The sequence below is a fragment of the Sapajus apella genome, unplaced genomic scaffold, assembly GCF_009761245.1.
Source record: "Sapajus apella isolate SASKATOON/1434 unplaced genomic scaffold, GSC_monkey_1.0 scaffold23, whole genome shotgun sequence".
NCBI classification, from domain to species: Eukaryota; Metazoa; Chordata; class Mammalia; order Primates; family Cebidae; genus Sapajus; species Sapajus apella.
This window is the reverse complement of record NW_022436963.1, coordinates 31,354,570-31,376,532: the sequence shown is the minus strand read 5'-3', so window position 1 is coordinate 31,376,532 and position 21,963 is coordinate 31,354,570. Positions and strand designations below refer to the sequence as shown.

The 21,963-nt window shown below is 41.4% G+C and overlaps 2 protein-coding genes across 4 annotated transcripts in view; both read right to left on the bottom strand.

The window, feature by feature from the left end:
- Positions 1–7,403, bottom strand: part of EDEM1 (ER degradation enhancing alpha-mannosidase like protein 1) — a 33,075-nt gene extending 25,672 nt beyond the window's left edge. For all 3 annotated transcript variants that reach the window (XR_004272508.1, XM_032290535.1, XM_032290536.1), the window contains exons 1-2: positions 6,659–7,403; positions 399–471 (exon numbers count right to left, since the gene is read on the bottom strand). Coding sequence is in view for 2 of the 3 variants with exons in the window: in XM_032290535.1 (XP_032146426.1) it covers positions 399–471; positions 6,659–7,167 (582 nt within the window). In the remaining variant the exon portion in view is untranslated. The remainder of the gene's footprint in view (positions 1–398; positions 472–6,658) is intronic.
- An 8,370-nt stretch (positions 7,404–15,773) lies between these two features.
- Positions 15,774–21,963, bottom strand: part of ARL8B (ADP ribosylation factor like GTPase 8B) — a 52,187-nt gene continuing 45,997 nt past the window's right edge. Inside the window, 1 exon segment of the mRNA XM_032290538.1 lies at positions 15,774–18,035. Coding sequence (XP_032146429.1) covers positions 17,986–18,035 — 50 coding nt within the window. The 3' untranslated portion in view covers positions 15,774–17,985.

The following is a 21,963-nucleotide window of genomic DNA, read 5'->3' as shown; positions in this document are numbered from 1 at the left end:
GATGGTATTTTAGGTCAGCAGGGTACCTGCTGACCCTAAGATCTTCTCTCTTTTACTCCTGGAATAGCAACTAGAATAATTATCAATATTAATGAGATTCACTATAGGTTCTTTTAGGGAAGACACAAACTGGTAAAAAAGAAAAAGAAAAAAAAAATAGGTTCCCTAAAATTAATCATACATTTCTTCTCCTTTTTTTAATGGAATCACATTTCCCGTCATTTAACCTTCAACACTTTTCTTGTTCTCCCCATTAAGGTCATGAAAATAAGTAACAGTTATCAAAGCTAACAATACACTTTCACTTATCAGGCTCCTTGGAATTCCCATTGCTGGAGGGAACTAGGGATAATCAACTCGAAAACATCTCAATTTTTTTAAAAAAGGTGAACACTTACTGCAAGTGTATCCAATGCATCAACAAGAGTCAATGAGTAGTTCCCTAGTACATCATTGATGTTCAGATTTGAACTGAAAAAGAAAATTAAAATTAAACAAAAGGACTTTATTTTAAAAGAGAAGACAATAAAACTAAACACCCATCAGAAACTATAATTGCCAGCAACTCTTATTTATTCAGGAACTAATTACGGGTGAATTAGTATGGCAAAGGTCTTTCTATCCCAAAAGCAACACTTCCTATGGTGTCCATAAGTAGAATCGAGTCACAAAACTGCAGAGACACACTTGGACTAGAGTGGAAAGAATGCTCATGGGAAGTCACGAGGCTGTGAGTCATCTCCTCTCTCTGAGATTCAGGTTTACCACCAGAGACAATCTCTTTAGTCCTGTCCAACTTTAAAAAGCTCTGATTTCACAATTATTAGGAAGAAGAGCCCTTGTCATACGACCCACCTGTAATACTTTAATACAGAAATTAGACACCACAGCCTATCATACACAAAAAAAGAAGTAAACACGTTCATTTACAGTGTCAATATTACTCATCTGCCCTATGATCGGGGGTATGAATTCTTTATACCATTTCTTCATTAACGTCTCATCCAAAGGGTCTCCATTATTTCCATTAATTCTGAGATATCATTTAACACAAACCAAAGCAGGAATTGAGGCCTTTCTCCCTTCCTAACTGGAGCTACATAAATGTTTCTGCCACACACCTCTCACCCCCAAAAATCAACACCAATTTTCCATTCTGAAACAACCTCAAGAAACCAACGTCAGGATGGCAATGACAGTGAAGGTCCTCAGGCACTGTGCTATGCCTTTATAATACTTAAAAAAAAGTCACAACAAAAAAACTAATACATCTGGAAGAGTAGGGATGAAGACTAGCAAAAGCAATAAAGGACAGTTTGAGAAATTCTGGGGGCTTCATTTATTCCTTTGTCCCATTCCCACAAACCCAGAAAATAAGTGCAGAAACTTGGAAAAAATGATAGTAAGAGAAGACATAAGACAACGGTTTAAAGATTTTATTGGCAACCAAAGCAAAAAAGCTCCAGTTTTATTTCCAGCAACATTCATTAATATCTGCAGTCTTGCATCGTATCCCAGAGCACTTTATCTGCTCGTTGGGTCACCCTAATGGTCCTTATCTCACTTCCCAGTGAGAGAAGCCTCTGGTGCACAGCACCTCCCATGTTGTGATGGCTTGCTGTGTTCTCTGACAGGCCTGTGCCTCAGCTGGAGAGAAATGGGGCTTATGTAAAAGAGCATAACAACTCCAGTGTCTGATTTTACTTGAACCTTCCAGTTGCCTTGTTTTATGCTGTTATGTCACCTAACCTAAAGCAAACAATTCATAGTAAAATCTTAGATACAGTTTTTTGAAACAAGATATATATGGGGGCTACAGCTATCTCATTTCCTATAAGCTGGGAAGCGAGCAAACTGCTTGGCTGGAAAATCACACGTGTTTCCTCTATTTGTTGACTCTTTGGAAATAAACTTACACGATAGCAAAAGGTCCCCTCAAGGTGAGAGCTATGGATTCAAATATGCCTCTCAAGGGCAAGTGACAGCCAAGAAGGATCCAAAAAATGCCAGGGTTGCAGGAAGGGCTCAAAGGAGACAAGGAGATCCTCAGACCCAATTATGCCAACTCAAGAATGTTCTGCTGAGTGTAAATATTTAACTATGTTGCTCTGCTGCTTAGAAACAGAGTGGGCTTTAACAGCCCACCTCATCAGAAAATAGCTCCCTCATCACAGAGCATCCAAGCTAGACGGCAATCAGGAGAAACACATGTAACTCCCCTCTCCTGAGTCACACCGAGATCTGTGGCATGTGTCACTCTCTCCACCTGCACAGGCCCATGGAAGGCAGGTACTCACTGTGAGCACTGAACTACTTTGCATGTTTTATTGTGCTCTGCCTTTTAATCTATAACTAAAAGAGACCCAGTCTTAAAATATTTCTTTTACCATGCCCAAGCAGTCACTAAAAATTAATGAGTTGCCACAGGAAAAAAAAAAAAAAAGTATTTGCAGTAAACGTGGGGTTCCTTCTCTTCACTCTAGTCAGACAAATCCACTCCAAGATCTGGGGTATTCATTAGCACACTTTAAATTTTTTCTTACCAAATAATTTCTACATCCTCTTTCAAAATGTGCCAAAATAAGGGGGAAGTGGGAGTGACGATGAAGGAAAAAAAAAATAAACACCGTAAAACTCTCCTGGCCTAACAGCACGAAATTAATTATGACTCCATATATGCCAGCCCACTATGCAGGTAAGACTCTGGATTTGTTCTTTGTAGATATTGTCAACGTCCAGCCTAACCTGATACCTTTAAGTGCATCAAGCCAAGAATCTCAACACCTTTCCCTGTAACCAGCTGGCTGAGCTGCACAACTAAATGCTCCACTTCACCAGGTACAAATGTTCATGGCATTCACCCCTCTGTGAATTCTGAAAGTTCACCTCAAAACAGAAAAGATGGAGAAAACCATGGCCTTTGATAGAAAATTTTTTATTATGCAGCTAATAAAATCAAACATACATGTTTTTAAAAAATTCCCACGTATACTTAACATGTAACAGCTGTTCAGAAATCTACCTGGCGTGGTGTAGGCACAGAGATAATACAAGAAACAGTCCCTGTGTTCAAGGGATTGATAATCTGGAGAGATAAGACAAAGGGAAACGAAGGTGAATACACAACGGCACTCAATTCTCGAACAAGGTTAAAATGTGGAATCACAGCTCAAAGGAAAGGAATCAAAAGGAGAAGTGAGTAAATCAAGGAGAATCACCTTCAAACAGTTAGATGGTGTCACAGAAACAACACGAGTCTGACTCTGAAAGAGGGCAGGACTGTTCAAAGAAACAGGAATGTAGAGGAGGCCATCTTAAGCTAGCAGTACCTAAGCATTTGAGGGGCAGGTGCTTGTTTGGCTTGAGATTTGCTTTGTTGTTTTAATAGCAATACAGTAGAGAAGAAATTGAGAAGGGTCACATGCGCAAAGTCCAGAACTATAGTTTACCATTCACAGGATTATAAAAATATAATATCCACATTTACTCAAAGAAACTTTAAATTTGGAACCTCCAACTCAAATTGAGGATGTGAGAAGAATGGACTTTGCATAGTTGCCTGAAGTTAGAAAGATTTGCTATTTTTAGAGTACTCAGGTTTTATTTACTTCATGTTAACTCGCTACCAAACACCTCCCCAAGCACACGTCACATGCACTTGATGCAAGATAAGCTTGAAGTACATATTAATAGAGAGAAAAGGTAAGAGTGTTTTGCACCGATATTTTGTATGTATACTTTTTATATAATATTCTAATGGCAAATTCACTCTCATTAAATGAATCATTAGAATACATTTGATTTTTTAAAATCTGAAAGGTTTTTGGCTGGGCTTAGTGGCTCACACCTATAATCCCAGCACCTTGGGAAGCCAAGGCGGGAAGACTGTTTGAGGCCAGGGGTTCGAGACCAACCTAGACAACAAAATGAGACCCCATTTCTACAGAATTTTTTTTTTTTTAATTAGCCAAGTATGGTGGGACACACCTCTAGTCCCAACCTATTTTGGAAGCTGAGGCGGAAGGGCTGCTTGAGCCCAGGATTTCAAGGCTGCAGTGAGCTATGATTATGCCACTGCACTACAGCCTGGGTGATAGAATAAGACTTTGTCTATTAAACAAACACACACAAAATACGATTTTTATTATAGATTAGTTTGGGGATGTGAAGTACTATCCTGTTTCAAAGCCAGCATGACATACTCTGGTTCTAAACTTTCCTCAAGACCTAGTATTTGATAGTAAAACAGGAGGACTACGGTCAACAATAATTTAAATGTACATTTAAAAATAAGTATAACTGGATTGTTTACAACACAAAGGAAAAATGCGTGAGGGGTTGGATACCCCATTTTCCATGATGTGATTATTACGAATTGCATGCCTGTGCCAAAATATCTCATGTACTCTATAAATATATATACCTACTATGTGCTAAAAATAAAAATTTTTTGAAAATATTTTAAAAAATAGCAAAGCCTGAGAGGAGTTAAAGGAAGGAGAGTACAAAAAATTAACTTCTCTATTATTTGTAAGTGGCAAGTGTAAGAAGTCTACTCAAACCTTCTTTGGCCTCATCAAAGACAACAAAGGTTTAATAACCAACAGCTCCACCCAACTCAGGGCACAAGCCATCCCTAATGCCATCCCAACCTCCCCAATACTTCTAACACCTTCTTTCCAATAACACATCAGTCTCAAACCTGACCTTAACTTACACATAACCTAACCAATGCATAACCAAACCAAGACACTCATCAGCAGCCTTCATCCTGAAATAAAGGCCAATGGCACACATTATACCACGAACTCCAGCAAGTAAAAATCAACCACCACCTCACTTTGCTGGGAAGGGAGTCTTAAGGTTCTCCAGGTGCGCTCTTAAGGTTCATTAAGAAAAACATTAAAATGTCATCAACTCACTCTCCAAACCATCATATTCTCAAATGAGAGTGTTACCACAATTCCCTGTTAAACTGTTTTCAACTTCAGTTCACCAGGTAAAAGATAATCTGAGAAACAGTCTGTAAGCAAGAATAAAGGCACTTACTGAAAGCGCTCTCTCCCTTCTTATAGCAAGTGTACTAGTGGAAAAGCACAAATTAAGATCCAAACTATGTACACATACTATGATTGCAACTACGCAAAAAATGTGTAGGCATATGGGCAGGAGCTAGTGGCAAACATAAATTTAAAATAACTGGTGGGATTTTATGATCTTTTTCAAAATTTAATGATGTTGATTTAAAAAGAAAAAACAACAAAACATGATGTAGGCTGACAAAAAAAGACCACAATTTAATGAAGTTTATTCCCCTTCCTCAAAAAAACTGAGATAGAAAATACATTTATAAATATAAAGTCTCCTCGAGTTAATTGAGCCAAATAATTCATACATTTCTTAAAATCTGGAAAGGCCAAGTGAGAAAGAAACTACACTTATACGTATAAATGCTATGGTTCAGCAAGAAAAACTCATCAGTTTCCTACAGTTTTCAAAAGGCTCAGTCCTTTGAATTTAGCCTGGGATGTCCCCTTGCTTCAGTAGAAATCATGCTCTCAAACTGCAATTTAAAACATAAATTTTTAGGTAACCAAACCATTTTAAAAACTCAAGTCCGTTTCGTCTATAGGCTTCCTTATCAGAACCTAAGGACTGGATTCCACTGCTTTCCTCCAGGTAAAGGAAAATGCTTGCCCCAGACAGTGCCAAGACACTGAGCAAACCAACTCCCATCTAGGAAAGGGGAGTCACTTATCTTGACTAACAGGGTCTATGGCAATGCACGTTCCTTCCCTCCAGGTAAGAGGTCTTTAGCTGGGTGTGTTGCCCTCTTGGACTTTGATGTCAACAGAAGTGACCCTTGGACCTCAGCCTTTGCAAACCAGGCTGGTGGACTGTGAAGACTGGTTGACCTTCCCTGACAACCACGCCACCAGAATGGGGGAATTTATAGGACAGATCGTACAGAGCAACGACGCTGACAGTCAATTTAGCATACAATGAATTTCACCCCAAGTATCTGGACCTCAAATGGGGGCCACATAGCATCCCTCCCCGCCACCTAACAAGCCTGAGCCTAAGAAGCAGCCCCTGTGAAGGAGACAGGCTGTAACCCCGTTCTGCCTCAAACTCAACGGTCGCCTTTGAAGAGAAGTCCTTTCTCCGGATCAACTTCTGGATTTTTATATGGAAAAGACCTGGGTGTGGAAATCTGATGGAGGTGGGGCGGGGGTTAAGGCTTGTTCTAAAGCTGCGTTTACACGGGGAGCATGGAGATTTCATTGAGTTTATGTTCATCCGGAGGAGAGGCTCGAGATAGAAGTGGGAAGCCCTCCAAGCCAGCCCTTGGCACTGCCACTGTCCCTTCTGGTCTCTGGGCCTCAGTTTCCTCATGTGTAAGACACTGAGCTGGACAGCGGTTCTGAAGTTCGGAGATTCCGGAAGAATCAAGAGAGGAAGGCTACCAGCCCACCCCGCACCCTCAAGCTCGGGGATCCTCACAGGGACTCAGGGGGGGCACGGCGCGGAGGCGCAGCCCGGGACCCTAACGGCCCTGGCGCCCTCGAGGGACCCGGAGGACAGAGAGCTGAACCCCGGCGCGGAGGGCGGAAGGAAGCGCGTGAGCGCGCGGCCCCAGGCGGCGGGGGCTACTCACGGGTCCCCGCGGTCAGGCCCACGGCCGCGGCAGTGGATGGGGTTGAGCTCGTCCTGGGGGAAGGCGTGCGCCATGTAGTTGTCGTAGCCAAAGACGAACATGCCCCGTGCCAGGTCGCGCATCTGGGCACGCAGCTGCGGCGGGAAGGCGCCGCTGTAGCGCTTCTCGTACTCGTCCGGGCCGCGGCCCCGGCCGCCCAGCACGTAGCCCCAATGGGCCGGGCCGCACACTCCCGGTTCTGGACGCCGCGGAGCCTGCCGCGGACCCCGCGCCGCCCCAGTTCCCGGCGGCTGCAGCCACGACGGCCCCGACAGCCCCCCAGGCCGGCCCACGGGGCCCGAGGCGGGCGACGCGGGGCCGTCGGGGCTCCTCAGACGCTGGAAGCCGAAGCTGAGCGGAAAGCGCTGGTAGAAGCCCATGCTGGGCCCCAGCCCGAAGACGAGCCACAATACTCCATGGAGGCCAAGCCGGAGGAGCACCAGCCCCAGGACGAGCGCTCGCCATTGCATGGTCGCGCGGGCGCCGCAGGCATTATTTTAAAGCGCGGGGGCCTCCCCCGTCGACTACCGCACCCCGCGCTGGCCTCGAAGCCCGGCTCACTTCCCCTTTAAGGAACTCCCCCGTGACGCACCAGGAACTAGCCCATTGTCCCCAACCCCCAGGCTCTCGGGCGGGCCACCCAGGACCCACGTTCGCCGGCCCAGTGGCCCGAGATTGGCCCGGCCTGGGCCCGGCCTCGCGGGGCGCGGCCCGGGACTCCCTCCCGCGCGGTAGGCCGCCGGGACGTCCACGACGCCGGGAGGCCCCGCCCCTCACCCGGGCCCCGCCCCGCCACCCAAGCCCCGCCCCCTGGGCGGTCCGGAGCCCGCTGGGGTTGGCGTGGCGAGCAGGAGCCGCTCTGGCTCAGGCGAGGGAACTTGCAGCCAATGGGAGCGCGGCACGGCAGCCGGACACAGACGTGGCCCCAGACCGCCTGGCCTTGGGTAGATCAGGTCCCTTTCTGGGCAGAGCGTGTGTCCGGGCGAGCTGACTGGAAAAAGCCACTCAGGTCTAGGTTAGTAGTGATGACAGTTAAAAGATAAGGAAAAGAAGGAAAGGAACGTTTCTGCATAAAAGAAGCTATTTTTGCAAATCGAGGGCAGAAGTTTTATAACTTAGATGTCTGTTTATGGGTGGGGTAGGATACTCCCTTTTAGCTCAAGGAATGCACAAAACAGTAGCATGAATTCTGCTCTTTTGATTTCAACACACAATTTGTAAGAATCCCTCATGTTGCTTGTAAAACACATATCCCCAGATCCCTACCTATCGAACTCCAGTGGTCTTGGGAATATGCGTGTAAGTACTCTTGGGCAGTTCTTAGAAACTGGCAGTTTCAGGAAATACTGAGTTATGTTATATTCCTTTTGTCTCGGAAATGCGATTTTTTAAAAAAGAGGGGGTAGGGTTGTGAGTGGGAATCAAGGCTGCCACCACCACCAAATTACTTACCAGATATATCTAAACATGTCTTCTGTCCCTCCCATCCCACCATCTCTCCTGTGCACACGCAATTAATGACCTAACCTTTCAGGTGTGGGGTGGATTCCTGGTTAAATCACTTTACCCCTCTGTATCTACTTCCTATGATAATTAAGAAGGTTGTAAATGTTAGCTCTAAAGGGCTATATTTTTCACATAAAGATTCAACGGATTAGGCGTTTATTTTGCTTGCTGCGTTTAGAATTGGCTGTAAGGTTTGCCCTCCCTAAGTTAGACCCTGCCTGTTTCATCAGCGTTTCTGAAAAGCTTGGGAAGCAAGGCCTGACTAGACCACCAAATCAGATATTGGCTGAGTGACCAGGTGAGTGCATAAGAAGGTAAGTTGTCAGGTGGCACTCTCATTACATTTTCAGGGTCAGAGGACTTTTTGAAATATAGAGGTGTAAGGGGAACTAAGAAACACTTGATTACAGGACATGGTAGCTGGCACATAGGAAGGTCCTCTCTGTTGGCTGAGCTTTGTTCTTTCCCAACATTGAGACATTCCAAGCAGCTCAACCAGCAAAAAGATTACGAAGGCAGCTTAAGCCAGGGTCTTAAGACTGACTACACGGCTTCTGCTTTTTCCCCCTCTGTGAAGGATGCCTAGGGACTGTGCTGGCAGCCCAGCTCCCGCCCTTGATCCTGAACTTCTGCCTTCCTGGAACTCACAAACTAAATGTGAATATTAAGTCGCATGTTGTATGTTTCCTTCCGGAGCTACTTTATTACAAATTTTGACTTAAATTTGATCTGGTTAACTGGAGGCCGCATTAAGGACAGCTCCTGTCTTGATGTTAGAGAAAAACTCTTATAAAAAATAAATATGTTAATATCCAGAGAAAACCATCCAACTCCTGAAAGATGCTCCTCATGGTAAAACTGATGGTTTTCAAAACCCTCTGACGTGTGCTCATTTAATCTTCATAGAAAACATTGTAAGGCTTAGTCCACAAACCATGGAAGAAATCAGGTTGGGGGCTCAATTGTCAGAGCCTGTTGGCTCTAGGAAGGAAAATAATTACTACACTTTAAGGAAATTTGCAATTCAAATAGCTAGTCCTGGAGCAAAGACAGGTCCTCTGCTCTTTCCAAGCCACCCAAAGGCAACAGTTTTGACATTAGTGCCCTGCAAGGCATAGCCTAGGAATTAGGGGCTAGGTTCGGAAAGTGTTTCCTTCTGGAATGAAACTGAAATGAAATAGGTTATTTTGTGCTAATCCTTTAGATTAGGAGTCCCCTTAAGGTAAATATAGCTGATAAGATTGGGACAACACCCATACCTAATCAGAAAATTCCAGCCTTAAAAATCAATTTTTTTCCCCCCTGAGACAGAGTCTTGCCCTGTTGCCCAAACCGGAATGCAATGGCGTGATCTCGGCTCACTGCAACCTCTGCCTCCCCGGTTCAAACGATTCTCTTGCCTCAGCCTCCGGAGTAGCTGGGATTACAGGTGCCTCTCACCACACCCAGCTAATTTTTGTATTTTTAGTAGAGATGGGGTTTCACCATTTTGGCCAGGCTGGTCTTGCATTCCTGACCTTGTGATCCACCTGCCTCAGCCTCCCAAAGTGCTGGGATTACTGGCATGAGCCACCACGCCTGGCCAAAAATCAACTCATTTAAGAAACAGTTTGATTTGTTACAGGTTTTTCTGTAAGCTCACAGAGCATCAGGGACTGATCAAAAAGGAAAGGAGGCACTTTTCAATGTAAAAATGGCTAGCCTCTGGGGAATGCCAAAGAGGTAACAACTAAGAACTCACCTTCAGAAGTCAGATGTTCAAATCATAGCTCTGTCCTACGAATGACCTTGGGAAGTTACTTTTCTGGACTTATTTTCTCATACATAAAATGGGTGAGTGATGAGGGCAATATTTATCACAGTCATGAATTAATTACATTATACTTACATTATATAGATAAAGTACTTACAACCGTGGTACATAGTAAACCCTACTGTTAATACTTTTCAGCTCTGAACCTTTTAAAACTAGCATCTGGCTGGGTGTGGTGGCTCACGCCTGTAATCCCAGGATTTTGGGATGTCAAGGCAGGCAGATCACTTAAGGTCAAGAGTTCAAGACCAGCCTGGCCAAAACGGTGAAACCCCATCTCTACTAAAAATACAACCATTAGCTGGGTGTGGTGGTGGATGCCTGTAACCCCAGTTTCTCAGGAGGCTGAGGCACAGGAATCACTTGAACCCAAGAGGTAGAGGTTACACTGAGCTGAGGTAGTGCCACTGCACTCCATTCTGGGTGACAGAGTGAGACTGCATCTCAAAAAAAAAAAAAAAATTCAAAAGCAGGGATTTTGCAAAGCTGAAGGCCTAAAAAATATATATATATATGTATATATATATATATATAAATAATTACAGTTCAAACCTATTTGATGGGCAGAAATCCAAGTTTGTCAACATGCTCTGTTAGCAAGATACAGGGAGCTAGGCTCAGTGAAGCACGCCTATAGGCCCAACGACTCAAGAGGCTGAGGCAGGAAGATGATTTCAGCCCACTAGTTTGAAGCTGCATGTGCTATGATCATGCCTGTGAATAGCCAGTGCAATTACCTGGGTAACAATGAGACGTCATCTCTTTTTTTAAAAAGGCATAGGGGACAGAGATTGGTAAAAAGGAAAAAAAAAAAAAAAAACAAACTAGTACTTCCCCTATGAAGGGCCATTTGGCAATGCTTAGTGTCAGAAAAAACAGTAACAAACTTATAGATCTGGCATTTATTCATAATTTATGAATGGGGCAGCCTCCATTCTACAAAATAGAATTAAAGCCCCAATGGGAATAGTGTGTTTTATAAGTTGAGAGCAAGGAACCACAAAACAATGAAAAATAACTGATTGGTTGACATCAGGTTACTTTTTTTCTAAGGGTTAAAGCAGAAGGGACTTCCTTATTATTCTGATTCAGGCAGACCGGGATCTTCTGTTTCCAGGAAAAACTGGTCTGTAAAAAAATTTCCATTTTTAATTGCGTGGCATTTAGTATACGTAACTATTTTGGTTTGGTCTGCTAGGGCCTAGTGCAGAAACAAAAAAACAAACAAAAAAAAGGCCTCCCGTAATTTTTATTTAACATTAGCACCAGTAATCACATTTACTTGTTAACTCAGATATGCTTCTATGAACTGCTACACATGCACACGATGATTCATTACAGGACTGTTTATATAAGCAAAGAGGCTGGGCGCAGTGGCTCACACCTGTAATTTCAACATTTTGGGAGGCTGAAGCAAGATTGCTTGAAACCAGGAGTTTGAAACCAGCCTGGGCAACCAAGCCAGACCTAGTGTCTACAAAAAACAAAAACTAAAAAAACTAGCCAGGCACAGTGTTATATTTCTGTAGTCCCAGCTACTCAAGGAGGCTGAGGCAGGAGGATCACTTGAGCCCAGGAGGTTGATGCTGCAAGGGGCTAGGATCACACCACTACCCTCTAGACTGGGCAATAAAGTGAAACTCCATCTGTAAATAAATACATACATAAATAAAAATAAGAGCAAAAGGCTGGGGCATGGGGGCTCACATCTGTAATCCCAGTACTTTGGGAGGATGAGGTGGGCGAATCACAAGGTCAGGAGTTCAATACCACCCTGACCAACATGGTGAAACTCTGTCTCTACTAAAAATACAAAAATTAGCCAGGCATGGGGGCACAGGCCTGTAATCCCAGCTACTTAGGAGAATTGCTTGAACCCGGGAGGTGGAAGTTGCAGTAGCTGAGATCCCACCCCTGCGCTCCAGTCTGGGGGACAGAGCGAAACTCTGTCTCAAAAAAAAAAAAAGAAAAAAAAGAAAAAGTTTATGAACTATTCAAATATGTATTAACAGAGACCAGTTAAATATACTATGAGATAGTGGCACAATGAAAACCACACACACAGAACAATGAAGTTGGAACCATGGTGCTGTAAAAGGAGGATGATATGGAAAGATCACCAGAACACAGTAAGTAGAAAAAAGGCCATGTTCAAATCAGTATGCTATGTCTTCGGTAAAAAAGCGATTTTTAAAGAAATGTATGTATGTTTGTTTGTTTGCTTTTTAAATTTTTGTGTAAAGAAAATATTAGAAATTTGTTAAGTCAGAAACTGACACAAGAGTGACCTGGAAAGGCAAAGCATAAGGATGGGTGGTTATTCAGACATGGGTGAGATGAAGACAATGTTTTTTATGTATTTTTAATTTTTGAAAGATATGACTTAGCACCTAAAAATTAACTTATTCAAGAAAATATTGAACTTAGAAAAAAAAGATAGTGAGGCTGGGAGTGGTGACTCACACCTATAATCCTAACCTTTGGGATCACTTGAGGTCAGGAGTTCAAGACCAGCCTGGCCAATGTTGTGAAACCCCGTCTCTACCAAAAATACAAAAACTAGCTGGGCATGGTGGTGGGTACCTGTAGTCCTAGCTACTAGGGAACCTGAGGTAGGAGAATCGCTTGAACCCGGGAGGCGAAGGTTGCAGTAAGCCGAGATCGAGAGGGTGCCACTGCACTCCAGCCTTGTGAGAATGAGATTCCATTATTTAAAAAAAAAAAAAAAGAAGAAAAAAAGATAGTGAGATTCCCTTTCTAGCAGCTCTAATACTAAACCACTGAAACAAATTGAAACAAATGTATCAACTATCCATCAAAAATATTCATCATGTACATGCCCATACCATGCTCTAGCCTTTAGGATATTGATGCTTCCAGAGAATGCAGGAATTCTATAAATCCTTAACCCTTCTTTGAATCATGAGAGCGCTAGTGCTTTCATAAATTAGCTAATAGTATGACAAACAACAACAACAACAACAAAAAAAAAAAACAGCAATTTGAGTCTTACAGAATAAAACATACATATGGAAGAGTTATCTAATTCATGTATTGAGTAGCAGTAGATAGAAATGATGTATTCTCTAAAGCCACAGACACAAGATAGCACATTGTGTGATACACATTGTATAACACTGAGGGTAGGCCAAAGTTGTAGATGATATAAGAATTGGTTAGGGGAAATCAAATTAAAAATAAAAATAATAAAAAAAGGGACACAATGGTTTTGTTGGTCCTCCAGCCCCTTTAAAGAGTATTTTCTAACCATTCCAGGTTTCTCCAAAACTCTAGATAACTTCTAGCAAAACCTGGCAACACAGCAGTCATAAGGGGTTAAACCTTAGCTCTAAACCACTTACCCTCAAATTAGTAGTAGGTATATACTTTTCCAGAGTGCATACCAAATATTTTCTGCAGTCTGGGGAAAATGCTCTAACATTTGTAAATGCCTTTCAAAATATAAGCCTGTATGTTTATAGAATTTCCTTCAAACAAAATAAATTACTGTATCATTCCGTAAAATGTCTGCAATCTCCAGCCCTTGTGCTAAAATTTAAAGTTAAAACACAAATAATTTCTGTATTTTTGGATTAGCTTTCATTGAAGAAACATGTAATATTAACATATTTCACTAGGGCAAATAGGCAGTTTTATTTCTCTTCTCTTTTTAACCACAAATCAAATCTCTAGGCTGCTAGAATTAGCCTGTCAGTGGCAGAAGTTATGGTTAGAAATCCTCTCCTCTTCATTTTAGAGATGGGAAAACTTAAGGAGCCACTAGGGGGTTCTGCAACTCACCAGTCCACAATCAGTTAAAGGCAAAGGAAAGAACCCATTCTCCCAAATGCCAACCCAGTACTCTTCACAGAATTAAGCTATAATAGCATCTTAAGGTAACAACTCTTTTCCTACATCCCTTCCTTTCCTACATCCCTACTGTAAGCCCCAGTAAAATGAGGCTAAGGTATCTTTTCCCCCGTCCTGATACCTGTTGGGAAATCTGCATTACCTAAGTGCCAGATGTCTTGGGATTTCAAGATAGAATTATCTTACTGAAGAGAGGGCTGGTTAATAGAATGGAATAATGCATGACTACTGCTGTGCCTTAGATTTTTAAAAACGTCCCATTGCAATCCATCTAGCATGACAATGACCAGCTCTAGTTTCCCTAAGAACATCCAAGAGGCAGCAATGACAAAAGTATAAATTTTTATTAACAGCTGAATTTTAAACAGCAAATGTGTGGAGGATATTTACTAACCAACAGGAAACACCTGCAGCAGGCTGCATACTTGCAGAGCAGCAAACTTAAGGGAAGTCTGTATGGCTTCACTGTCTTCCTTTTCTTCACTGCTATGCACATAGTTGAGGGTATGACCTTGAAAGTTTGTATAATGAAAACATTTTAAACATCAAACATTGTGCTTTCCCCACTGTGGCACATTCTTAAAGTAAAGCATTTGGCCAACTCAGTGTTATAGCATAATGACTGCTACATTATATTTAAGCTTCCATTCAAGTTCTGAACCCAATCCCAGACCCTTGGAGCAGTTGGAATTACCACATCAATGGGATATTGGTATAGCTCAATCCTACATGGAGAGAAGAAACAAAGCAATTAGTTCCTCAAATACCCAATTTACTTCACAGAATCAGAGAGATCTGTAGAGAGCCAAAGTAGCCCACCTCCTCTGGGGGGATCAGCAGCAAGGCTGCTGTGAACTTTGGGTGAACTCCAGAGAAGTGAAACCATAATAGAAGGATGTGTACGTCTTGAGGTAGAGCAGACAGGCCTAGAGAGATAACCAGCTTTCGCTGAACTTGCTGCAAGATAGTTGTTAGCTGAAGTATGTTAACTGAAGTATGAGAATCATCATCACAGGCTGTTCTAAGTAACTGCACCCTCCCTCTACTATGTGCTTTGTGAACAAATAAAGTACACTGAGACAGGTTGGGGCCAGAGAGACTGACATCTTCACCTCCCAGACCACCTGTCCCAGCTTTCTTTGTGTCTGTGTTTTTCTTTATCCCCCACCGTTCCCTCTTATGGGTCTCTGAACCCATGTGCGGCACGGGACACAGCAACTGCCAGAGAGACCAACTTTAAAAGTCTCCATTTTTTAAAGCAGGTATACATTTAGAAATAAGTTAAATGTATATCCTCAGTGCTCCCCCATCCTCATCCCCAACTATCGGGCATTCCTCCTTTGATAGGAGAATGGTGAGAAGTGAATGAAACTTATTGCTTGACTACATGGATCCACTAATTCTGTAAAAAAAATATATATATAAACATGAAGTTCTAGGGAAAGAAATGCTAAATTATACATCCAATTATCCAATAACAGTTGGCTATACAGAATTATGGTATGGATATGGAGAAAATGCTAACTGAACTTTTCTAAATAAATAAAAATATACAAAATTATTTCTCCAACAGCTTTAGTAAGTACTGGCTTATTTTATGGGCAGACGATATCACACTAGTGAAATGGGCCATTTTTAGCTTTTTGCTAAAAATGTGCCTTTGTGGGAAAACCAGCATGTTTGTTACTTAGAATATTTTCATTATGAACCAAAGTCAGTAAATAGGCATGTCTTGGAACTTCATTTGCTTAGCAGGGTCTTGAAACTGGATCATAAAATGTTTTACTAGCACTTGCCACTTGAACCTAAATTTAGTGTATTGTGACAGTTGACAAGTAGTAGCATTTCCCCTACCCACCCCCCCAAAAAAAATCACAGTATCAATTCTGTGGATATTTTAAAAGTTTATTTCTCCTTTAAGTAGCCCGCAGACCCAATTCTTTGAGAGCTGAGCTCATTTCTGACACATGGTCTATAGACCTTCCTCTTGGAAACTTACTTTCTATCCCCTTCCAAAAAAGTCTGCACCTTCCATCATGATGCACATTTTAAGTTAAAATTGCCAATACAACCCTCAAAATGCAAGTTTATTGAATAAAGCTGAGAAGGGCAGTAAACAGACAAAAATGCATCCACCTAAATTAAAAAATTCACATATTTACATAGCTCAGTAACTGTTAAAAGTTTTCACATGCAGAGGTTAATGCACAGGAAAATGTTGGTAATGGCGTCTGGATGTCTTGAAATGCTGAAAGCAATGTATAGACACACAAACACATTAAGGTTTAGCTATAGGTCAATTAACAAACCTATGCAGTCCCCACAGAGTCACACATTCTAGTCCCAATTCCTCCTTTTAGGCACAAGCAAGTTGCCACGTTCTTTGTAATGGTTCACGCTGCCAATTAATGGTGTTAAACAACAGTAACAAGTTTAAATATCCTTTCATTTACAGAACCATCTATCCCATCAGGGAAGTATGCAACGTGCTTCAAAGAATAAGAAGAGAACTTTAAAAGTCCAGATTCTACTCATAAAAATATGAATGGAGAAAAGCAAGTAGTGTCTGTGCAACACAGTGCAGTATATTGTACAGAATATTTTTAAGGCCATGGCAGTCTATAAATTAAAACTGGTATTCATTAAAAGAACTTACTGTTGACTACACTCTGAGTGCTCAACACATCTGGAAATACAGTCTACATAAGTGCTGCTTAACAAAAGAAACAAAATCACACACAGTGTGAGGCAACATATAAGCAGGTGTACCATAGAGTTTTATCTACTACACTGGTCTATATGAATAATAATTTACAAATGAACCAGTATTAATATGTCCCTTTATGTATACGGAAGTCACTAAACTACAAAACATGTTCATTTGAAGTTTTTAGACATCTCTGTATCATAGAAGCAAACAAACAGCATCAGTTCCTCAGTTCTCTGTGTGACTGATTATTAAACAACCTGTAGACGTCAAGCATGATTACATTAGACAAAGCAGGCAGGTCTAGAGTTGTCACAATAAGCAAGATGTCTAATGGCACCAGTCAAAAGAGTGCCAAACTTTACATCAATAAGAGAAAAATAAAATTTTTTATTTGTTTATAAGTATCTTTTGTGCTGAAAGTCAACTTTATGACTGGATATAAAAAGTCAGGAGTTAGAGTGTCATGCAGCAGCGCTGATTTAATGACTGGGATATAACAAACAAATGTTTCAACAAAGTCTGACATTCTTAACAGGTTTTATTATATTGGGTGGAATGCTCTAAATTCATGAAAGCTTTTGAGAAAATCTTCAATTCCGAACCCCATAAAAAAGTATGCTGAACCAGAAAGAAAAAACAAAAGAGAGAAATAATGATCTGGACAGATACAAAACAGCGTGCTTTTAGTTCCTCCCATATGCCAACTGCCATCTGATGAAAAGTGTTTTCAGAAAGCAGAATATGTTTAATATTAATCAGGTAGAATCTCACCAGTATAAAGAACCAACATTGATCTGGTGCCTCTGCTCACCCTCTGCAGACCATTTTGGATTTCTAAGATGTAGTTATACATTTCACATGCATTTGTGAGACAAAATAAACATTACGTTTACATATATCCCACGAGTCATTCAGACTTAAAGGTTTTCTAAATACTGTGTGTGGCACTAGAAACTTCATGCTGTATCAAGTCAGTGTCTGTATTAAGCTACTGGACTCTATAATGAAATATTATAGATAAACATTTACTGAAAACTAATATAAAAATCTGGCCCAGAAAGACCAGAACAGAAATGTGCAATTTTCTTGATTTGAGATGGTCAAAGTGTGTGGGTCTTTTTGTTTTTTTAAAAAAAAGCTCTACACATGGTTTAAGACAGGTATGTGTAAGAAGCCTTTTTGTGTGTGCTGACTTTATCATGACAACTCTAGCTGATTCTTTATGAAGGATTAGGGATACTCATCTTCAGCAGTGCACATGAGAAATAAACTCTGAAAAAGGCAATTTCTTGGGTTTAGGAAGGACCGTATTCTGGGAATTACTTCAGAGGAACGGACAATAATTCTAGGATTATAGCCAAGAAGGACTGGAAGACTTCAGGAGATGCTTCAGCTTCTTCTAGATTTTGAATGCTGAATAAGCCACTGAAGTGTGATATCTAAAGATAGACGGGGAAAGTGAAGACATTAAAGTTAAAAAACTAAACACCAAACAGAGACAATATTTAAAAGGCAGCTAATTCAAGGCACATACTGTGCCTGCCCTCTTCTGCTTTTCTGCATCTATACTACCATACTCTATTACCTGAACTTAAAGAGGATATTATGAGGAATTTGAGAGACTGAAGAGTTTTCTGATTTAAATATTAAGTTGTGTACAGGACAGCTGGTGCCATGTTTTATGCATTGCCCATACAATCAGTCAGGTGGTGTGTGCAAATTGCCAGGAAGGCAAAAAAGAAAATGGGGGAAACCCTGTCTGCCCTCAAGGAGCTTTTAAGCATAAGACAGTAATTAACTGGGGCTGGGGAACCACCCCACAAAATTCCAGGTAAAAACAGCAAAAGCAAAAGAATTTTAAAAAGCATGAAACACTGTGGAGCTCAGGATGGATTTTGAGTGACAGAATGTGACTAAAGTGAGCAAAGGGAGAGGAGGCTGTCACTGCCAATGCTAGTTCAGGGTTCACACCTTGCCCTTTTGACATCTGGGGCTGGATAATTCTTGTCCTCACTTATCCAAAAGGGTACATGAGAGTCTATTAGAAGCGCCACTCTATTCTCCAAGCCTGAAAGATGAGGGTAAATTCACTACCAGTTTCCCAGCTAGCATGCATTAATGAAACAACAAAGGGCTGAGCTATGAACAAATGTGAGCTGTTCACCATTGCAAAAAACAATTATTTGACCCAACTACTAAAGAACCACCTCTGCACCTTAAGACAGGGACAACAGTGCACAATAAGAGCAAAGTCACACTCATTTGAACTGAATGGGAGAAAGGTCTGAAAGTGAAAGTGAAAATCTGAAGTGAAATGACCAAGTTTAAATATTTAAGAAATTCACTAAAAAATTACACAAAGCCTCTGTGGATATTGACAGGTCATATCCTAAAGACAAATGGATCTTTACCAATAGACAAAAAGACAATTGGAATAAAGTACTCAGATGAAGAAAGGCATTCTGATTTACAAAATACTTATTTTGAATCTTATTAGACTGGATTAGTTTCCTTAGGCTTACTAACATTTTAAGTGAGCCAGGGGTTCAAAAATTACTACTGAGCTATTTAGCAAACTATAAAGATCAGCCTCAAATAGTGAAAGAAGTCCTCACAGCTCTACTGCACTCTATAAATGAGCCCAAGAGACTTTTTTTCCCCCAGGAAGTATCCAACTAGTTTGTAACAATGGTAAAACAAAAATTATAGGGAGTAATGGATTTCCAAAATAGCACAATGTACTAAAAATTATGGTTCGTGTAGAACAGAGTCACTCAACATTGCCACTACTGACATTATGCTGGGTAATTCTTTGCTGTGGAGGCTATAGTATGTTTAGCTACATCTCTGGTATCTACCCACTAGATGCCAGCATCACCCTCCTAGTTATGATAACCAAAAATGCCTCCAGACATTGTCAAATGTCTCCTGGGGGGAAAAGCTCCCCATTGAGAACCACTGATGTAGAATAGAAATAAATGCTTTCATGAAGCATATTTTAAATTTTAAGGTTTCCCCTGGCACATAGATAAAAAACTTTAAAATCAAGTCTAAGTAACCACAAATGCTTGACGTGTCTTCTCAAATAAACAAGTGAATTATGCTTCAATGTAACAAGTCAATTATTCTATCCCTTTATAAAGGAAAATTTGTGTCTATCAGCTGTTACTAGGGCTGAGACCACCCCCGGTGCCTTTAAATGAAGCCCAGAAACAGTCAGAACAACTGTTCACACTTTGGGCTCATTAAAGCATGTTTATGGCTGGGCACAGTAGCTCATGTCTGTAATCCAAACACTTTGGGAGGCCAAGGCAGGCAAATCACCTGAGGTCAGGAGTTCAAGACCAGCCTCGCCAACATGGTGAAACCCTGTCTCTACTAAAAATACAAAAATTAGCTTGGTGTGGTAGTGGGTGCCTGCAATCCCAGCTACTCAGGACGCTGAGGCACAAGAATCACTTGAACTCAGGAAATGGAGGTTACTGTGAGCTGAGATCTTCCCACTGCAATCCAGCCAGGGGAGTGAGACTCCATCTCAAGAAAATAAAAATAAATAAAGCCATGTTTTCAGGTGGGGTGGAAGGCAAGTTACAGGAGGATAGGCTGGAATTAATACAAAACCTAAAGAAAAAAAATCAGAGTAACCTTTGTAAATATAGTATTTTGGTACTATTATATTTTATTCCAATACATTCACTTATCAAATAATCTCCCACCAAATTAGTTAAGAAAACAAAGTTGAGGCCGGGCGCAGTGGCTCACGCCTATAATCCCAGCACTTTGGGAGGCCGAGGCGGGTGGATCACGAGGTCAAGAGATCGAGACCATCCTGGTCAACATGGTGAAACCCCGTCTCTACTAAAACTACAAAAAATTAGCTGGGCATGGACGTGCCTGTAATCCCAGCTACTCAGGAGGCTGAGGCAGGAGAATTGCCTGAACCCAGGAGGCGGAGGTTGCGGTGAGCCAAGATCGTGCCATTGCACTCCAGCCTGGGTAACAAGAGCGAAACTCTGTCTCAAAAAAAAAAAAAAAAAAAAAAAAGAAAAGAAAAGAAAACAAAGTTGAGCCATACATACTTATTCTGTAAGGATACTGTACTAGATAGATTATTTAGTATACCCTAAAAAGTCACGTCCATCCAGAACCTCAGAATGTGACTTTTATTGGAAATACAGTCTCTGCAATAGTTAAGATAAGGTCATACTGGATTAGGGTAGGCCCTAATCCTGTGGCTCGTGTCCTTAGGAAAAGATAATACACTCACACAGAGACAACCACAGGGGAGAAGCTTGAATGTGAGGCAGAGACTGGAGCGGTACATCTATGAGTGACGGAATGCCAAAGATGACTGGCAAGCACCACAAGCTAGAGAGAGGCAAGGAGGGATCTTCTTCAGCCTCCAGAGAACACGACAGTGCGGACAACTTGATCTGGACTTCTAGTCTCCAGAATTTTAAGTGGCTTAAGTTTCTGCTGTTCTAAGCCACCTCGTTTGTAGTACTTTTTTATGGCAGCTCTAAGAAATTAATATGGGCATTGAGTAGATGGGGGTATTTTGGGCTCATAATTCCAATAGAGTGCTAATATACTACAGTAATATACTGGTTCAATAACTGAAAAATTGTTGTAGTGCCTGTAGACTAATTTTTATAAAGTCTTATTTCAAAAATGCCATATTGCTATAAAGCACAGCTGGATACTAGCTCTACAAAAATTAATACAATAAATTGGTATAATATAATCTTAGCCTCATGACTTTATTGCATTTTCGTTTTTAAAGAGCAAAAAGAAGATTCAGGATGTTATACATTAAGTCCACACTTAACATCATTGATAGGTTATTGGAAACTGCCACTTTAAGTGAAATGGTGTATAATAAAACTATTTTTTTTCTCATGAACGTTGTAACAACACAGCACTGAAGGAAATGAGGGCCTGCTGAATGTCATTTCAATTAAAAGTGCAATTTCCTCTTTTAAAAAATTTTTTTGCACTCAAGAGTTTAATAACATATAGGCTGGGCTCACAGATGTAATCCCAACACTTTGGGAGGCCAAGGCAGACAGATCACCTGAGGTCAGGAGTTCAAGACGAGCCTGAGCAATGTGGTGAAACCCCATCTCTACTGAAAATACAAAAATTAGCCAGGCATGGTGGTGTTTATTTGTAGTCCCAGCTACGGAGGAGGTTTAGGTATGAGAATTGCTTTAATCCAGGAGGCAGAGGAAATCCCCACTGCACTCCAGCCTAGGTGGAGTAACTCCGTCTCAAAAATAAATTAAAAATACACACACACTCTCTCTCTCACTGTCTCTCTCTCTGCAATTTCCAAGAAGCTATCAATGATGTTAAGTCAAGATTCAC